The 6,217-nt window shown below is 37.7% G+C and overlaps 1 protein-coding gene across 1 annotated transcript; it reads right to left on the reverse strand.

The window, feature by feature from the left end:
- Nucleotides 1-100: 100 nt before the first annotated feature.
- On the reverse strand, nt 101-5,429 carry pgm2 (phosphoglucomutase 2). Its single transcript, XM_077718379.1, has 13 exons — nt 5,231-5,429; nt 4,155-4,322; nt 3,672-3,863; nt 3,217-3,300; nt 2,948-3,141; nt 2,358-2,547; nt 2,186-2,283; nt 1,832-2,012; nt 1,662-1,755; nt 1,259-1,388; nt 959-1,151; nt 743-876; nt 101-663 (listed from the first exon to the last, which is right to left on the reverse strand). The coding sequence occupies exons 1-13, from the start codon at nt 5,303-5,305 to the stop codon at nt 561-563; spliced, it is 1,836 nt and encodes a 611-aa protein (XP_077574505.1). The 5' UTR covers nt 5,306-5,429; the 3' UTR covers nt 101-560.
- Between the last annotated feature and the right edge of the window lie 788 nt (nt 5,430-6,217).

The following is a 6,217-nucleotide window of genomic DNA, read 5'->3' on the forward strand; positions in this document are numbered from 1 at the left end:
CTTCAAGATCTTTAGGTTCTATTTTCAAAATGCAAAGGAAAGAAAAATCTTAATCACACTCATTTTTAACAAGTACTTTCATAAAATAAAAGGTAAAATGTTTGAAAGAAGAAATGATACGTTTTAATTTCAGGAATGGAGTACTCTATGAAATGTACTTATTTGTAAGTAAGCCTTGATCAGGGGTCTTTTTCAGCATTTAAAACAAGATAGTGCATTCACAGTAGTAGTAGTTCATGGATAGAGGTATTGCAACCCACTGTAAGGCTAAATATGCCTTACATATTATCTGCCTTGCAAGCAAGAACAGGTAACTATTGCATCTGAAATACATCAATGGTAGTCTAATGAATAATATCAACATCATGATTTTTCAAAATTTCTAAATTGGTTTAAAAAAATATCTGCTACAAAAGACTTGAAATTGTTTCAGACGTGATTTAAGACTAAATATGAAATTTGGTTTCATGTTCTTTTATGGGCGAGATTTAACGGATAAGGAATAATAATATCGGATATCAAATAGCTATTATTAAGACGTTATGTTTAAAAGTTAAGTTCTACTCTGGCTTTGGCTGTAATTTGTTTTTCTGTGGCTCAAAAAAGTTTTCAATGATGGCATCAACCAGTTGGTCCAGTTCCTTCCTTAGGTTCTCCAAATCACTGTCAATAGGAGGGACCAACATGTCAGAATTCGCATATTTCTTAGATATTTAACTTGTATTTATTATTATCGCTGTACCTGATACCAGGTGCTGCACATAACTCTGTGTAGTATTTGATTTTGGGTTCGGTGCCACTGGTTCTCATGGTGGCCACTCCCCCGTTGGAGAAAGTAAATGTGATCATCTGACTGGAACTTGAAGCGGGAAGAATCTGTGAACCAGACAAGATATTGGAAGATTAAACTTGATTTCGAGACACAACATATATCCAAGACAACGTGCCAACCACGTACAGCCTTGTCATCGGGCTGGTTGCTGTCGTAGCCGGTGGTCAAATCGCGGACAGCGGTGATTGAGAAATCGCCGCATTTGGTCGGGTAGGTATTCTTGTCGTCGCTATAGTTACGCAGGCGTTCGAATAAGCTGCGAATCACATCCTGGTCATGGCAGATAAAGTAAGAGTTCTTACTGAGGTGGTAGCCATACCTAAAAGAGAAAGAATATCATCTTTCTGTTAGACAGCATTCCATAAAAAAATCCAACAATTCCTGCTCGTGCTCGGTGGAGGAAATATTCAGCGGGTAACTGCCTACTCTTCATAGATGGTTGTAAGTTGGTGAGAGAGAGTTTTGCATTTAGCAGCCAGGTAGCAAACCATCTCTCCTGCAATTGCAGCAGCGCTCACTCCATCTTTGTCCAAGACTGCAGGACTGCACATATACCCTGCAACACACATTGTGCAATGCAATTCGATGACTACTGCTGTTTTGACATCCAAGACAATACAAAAGGATAGAGCAAAGTGGGTCTATAGAAATTCAGTTTGATCAAGTGCTGAAAGCCATATTGTTGGTATAATGACAACAGTTGAGCCTAGTTAAGGGTCATTGGGAAGCTAAAACCTTATGGTATAAGAGAGAGAATTACATTTGCAATTGTCAAGGTTCACCAGGTTTTGTTTTTTCTGTAGGTGGCATGAAATTATATTGTATTTACCAATGGCCTCCTCAAAGGCAAATAGAACAGTCTTGTCTTCATCCAAAAGGTCTCGGGCCCTGTTTCCCATCCATTTGAACCCAGTCAATGTTTCCTGTTCAGAAAGTTGTGATCATTTAGAGATAGATATATTTAGATTTAGAGAGTAGTACTACAGATCAGACTCTTACCTCAAAATGGAAGCCTTCCTTAATGGCAATGGCACGCAGAATCTTTGATGAGACAGTACTGGCCAACATGTAGACGTTTTTAACAGCCCCAGCGTCAGGGTTTTGCTCTTTCCAGCAGTAGAAAATCCACCAGCCCAGTAATGCTCCAAGCTCATTCCCACTGAACAATCGCCACTCACCACTGGCCGGGAAGAATAAGACAATAAACATAACCAGGGAATGAATCAAAAAGGTTGGTAAATTTGATATCTTCCATAGTGAACAGAGTTCAAATTACAGTTCACATTTGGAAGAACCCACAAAAATGTTTCATATGAAAAATGGGAATATTTCCAAAATACAAGTACTATATACCTTTCCTGCTTTTCAGCAACGAGCAGCCGATCCGCATCTGGGTCATTAGCCAGCACAACAGTGGCCCCCTCGGTCTCCGCCAAAGAAAAGGAGAGGGTCTGCAAAGCACACAAACGCACAACACCTACACTACATGAATGTCCATTTACTTGTGGGTGTGTTAGGTTCAGACCAGAACTCCTTCTCCTTCTTCAGGGTTTGGGTATTTAACAGTAGGGAACTCAGGGTCTGGGTCTTTCTGTTCTGCCACAGCATATGGTGGGTGAAGGTCAAAGGCCTTGAAAGCTGACTGCACAAATGTGTGGCCAACTCCATGTACTGACGTATGTACCATTTTCACTTTAGAATTCTTGTTTAATTCCCTAGAAAAATAAAGACACACCAGATTTGTTATTGCATTATGTGTAAATTCAAATGCTGAAACATTAATATATATATATATATATATATATATATATATATATATATATATATATATATATATATATATATATATATATATATATATATATATATATATATATATATATATATATATATATATATATATATATATATATATATATATATATATATATATATATATATATATATATATATATATATATATATATATATATTTATTTATAAAATCCCTCATGATGAATTAGTTTAAGGAACGTTATCAAATGTTGTCTTTACACTTAGCATATAATTGTTTACCTTTGTAATGCAATTCATAGTTTTTTTCATTAAAAATAGACCACTTATTTAGGTCACTACCTGTGAAGGCAGTGTTTTTGAATGGCTTTGAAGTACTGGATGTGGATTTCCTCATAAGGGTCATTGAGCAGTGGGTTCTTCAGATCCACCTCTGTATTCCAGGACTCTGGCCAAGGCTCTAGATTTTCTTCTATGGCATTGGAAATACCCTTGTCATGAGGGGGTACTATCTGGGCAGAGTTCTCCCAGTAAACCTAAATCATCAGAGACATGTACAATATATGACCAGAGTTTTACAATTAAAAGAAAAGAGAGAGAAAGAAAATTACCTTGTAGCCATTGTCCTGCTTGGGGTTGTGTGAGGCAGTTATCATAATACCAGCACACAGGCCAAGGTAAGCAACTGTAAAAGGCTAAAAAAAGGGAGGAAGGAATTCAAATGATCAATCTCTAATTGGGTTTATTTTATTTAAAACAAACTGTATGTCCTCAATCCCAAATGTGTACGGGAGAAAGGCAACATGATTCCAGGTATTGTCTTTTGATTTTTTCGTGAGAGTTCGGCAGGTAAAATGTAACTCGTATTTAACGACCGGTTTGTTTGAGTAAACACAATATTTACCATCATCAAGTTTGAGCAAAAATAACGTTTTTTGGGGAAAAAAAAACAACAACAACAATAACAATCCGGACTGGATTATGAAGACATTATGTAATGAATCTTGTGTGGAGATTATATGTGATTTGAGCAGTGGTAAAAGTAAATGATGAAATAGCAATTTACCACGAAAGGAGTGGGGGTTATGTCAGAGAAGAGGTGGACAGGAACTCCTCGGCCGATGAACACAGCAGCAGCAAGTCGGGCAAATTTCTTGCTACTACCCCCACTGTCAGGGTGTGCTCTAGCGTCATAGCCGATCACGACTCCTCGCTCTTTTAGGTTGTCAAAACTTTCCTCCAGGTATCGACAAAAACCCTGTTTAATAGGGCAGCCAGTTTTGATTTTTTAAAAGCACATAAAAGCAAAAATCTTATAATTAAAAAAACAATCCTTCATCTCGTAAAGCAAGGCAGTTTCAATGGAAACACGAGTGCTTTGTTGTTATACTTAGCCTAATGGTACTTTGATCACATCAAGTGTGGACTTTGAAAAAAGAAACATCCCATTTCATTATGAATTTCATACAAACAAATATTGACTCGCACCACTTGGTTATGGCCTCAAAGTGCTTGTGTACTTACAATAGGCGTTTATCTATTAACCAACCTGTGTAGTCTGGATGATAGTAAGGTCATTCATGAAGGCTGTGCCGGGGCCCATAGCTGCTCTCAGACCGGCCGTGCCAAACTCCATCCTGGATGAGAAACATTTCTTCAGTGTTTCTACAGCACCGTCCTCCAACAACTTCTCCACCGCAGAAACCGTCTCTGGATTCTAGAGTGTGAGGAAAAGGAGAAAAGTGGAAAACGTCTACACACAATCCTACTCAAATACATGTTAGCCTGTGTCCCTTTTCCCAAGTGACCTGATTAATCTCATGCCTTGTCAATTTGCGGCAATGAAGGACTGTTTGTGTTGGTCACATGCTTGCATGCACGTTATATTAGACATAGTATAACGATTTATATCCTCTCGTCTGTTTGTAGATGGAGAGCTTGAAGTGCTTTTCAACAATAAAGATGATAACAAGAAAAATACAAGATATCTGGCATAAAGGCAATGTATTTCGTGTACTACAGAGTTAATACTAGGTCAATAACAGTAGTAACTATTTTGCCAAGTAGCTCTTTATAGGTAGTCACATTGGTAATAACAACAGCAAAGGAATCATTTCATAGTACCATCCATCTTCTGTAACTTCTTCTTAGGGGGCACCAGTTGGCTGCACCCCAGTTCAAATGGATTTGCCATCAATGGGAGTGAATGAGTTAATACATCAAAAATAAAAACACATTCAGTAATACATTAACAAATGACAGTACACGTATAGTATGCTTTCTAGTGCATAGTGGAATAACTCTAAAACCCCTTGTAATGTCTTTCTACAAACATAATAAAGTGAACAGTGTAGCCACGCTTCTTTACTTTAACGAGGGTACAACGAGTTCATTTAACTTTTTACGTGCATTCACTTTTGTACGTAATGTAATGGCAACCTAAAATTACCTTTTTGGGGAGATTAAGCTAAAATATACCAAGTGAAAGGTAGCGTGTCAACCAATGCGCTGTTGTAAAGATTTTCATGAAAATATGTGGCCGTCTGAATTATTTTGAATTAAAGTAATTATAGAAAGAACAATTTCATCAGAGCTCACAGGCTAAACGGCTAGCTGTCACAATACCTTGTCATATTGAAGCCATTGTTGTATTTCTTGGTCCAGTTGCGAGTTCCCGGTTTTAGAAACGCCGTTTTTCATGTTATCTCTAGTCAAACAAACGTGGTTTCTTTTGTAATGTAGAATTGCCGAATAGAGTCGGACGAGCCACCTATGAAGCAGCTTTATACGAGTCTGCTGCGTTTAAGGTCTGTGGGAAAAACCAAACACTTCCTGGTTTTTGATGGTAGCTGTTCCCATTATCCCATTGTTTACTTTTTTTTGAAGGGAGAGATAATATTTTGTGACTTTCAACAAGACAGATGAAGCCTTTTTTTAAACCAAAGCGACTAACATAAATATTAACACACACAACATTGTAGCTGTCTGTAGATTAAATTTCACTTCAACTCATCTCATTTTCTGAAGCGCTTTATCCTCATTAGGGTCGCGGGGGGTGCTTAAGCCTATCCCAGTTGACACCAGACAGTCACAGGGCAAAAAAAAGACAACCATTCACACTCATTCCTAGGGGCAATTCAGTGTCCAATCAACCTACCATGCATGTCTTTGGAACGTAGGAGGAAACCAGAGTACTCGGAGAAAACCCACACAGGCCCGGGGAAAACATGCAAGCTCCACACAGGTGGACTGACCTGGATTTGAACCCAGGTCTCCCGCTGCAATTATATGCAATATTAAGGTTGACAATGCACTTTTGTCAAGACAGACTAAAGATAAAAGACAGGTGATTACAACAATTTAATACACAACTATGCTTTGAGATAAATAAGAAATCAATCATGACATTTTTTTTATAAGTAGCACCAATTCCATACTAAATATTTGCAGTTAATAAAGTCAAAGTAATAACAAAATTGCCACCGACAGCAATTACAGCCGTTATCACAAAATGTGTAAATTTCTTTGTTGTATGGGTTATAATTTGTGTATGACAAAAAGTTCCTTATGGAGGATTGCGACTGATCTCTAATGGTACTACTACATGCAATT

This window comes from Stigmatopora nigra, chromosome 6, assembly GCF_051989575.1.
Source record: "Stigmatopora nigra isolate UIUO_SnigA chromosome 6, RoL_Snig_1.1, whole genome shotgun sequence".
In the NCBI taxonomy this organism is placed as follows: domain Eukaryota; kingdom Metazoa; phylum Chordata; class Actinopteri; order Syngnathiformes; family Syngnathidae; genus Stigmatopora; species Stigmatopora nigra.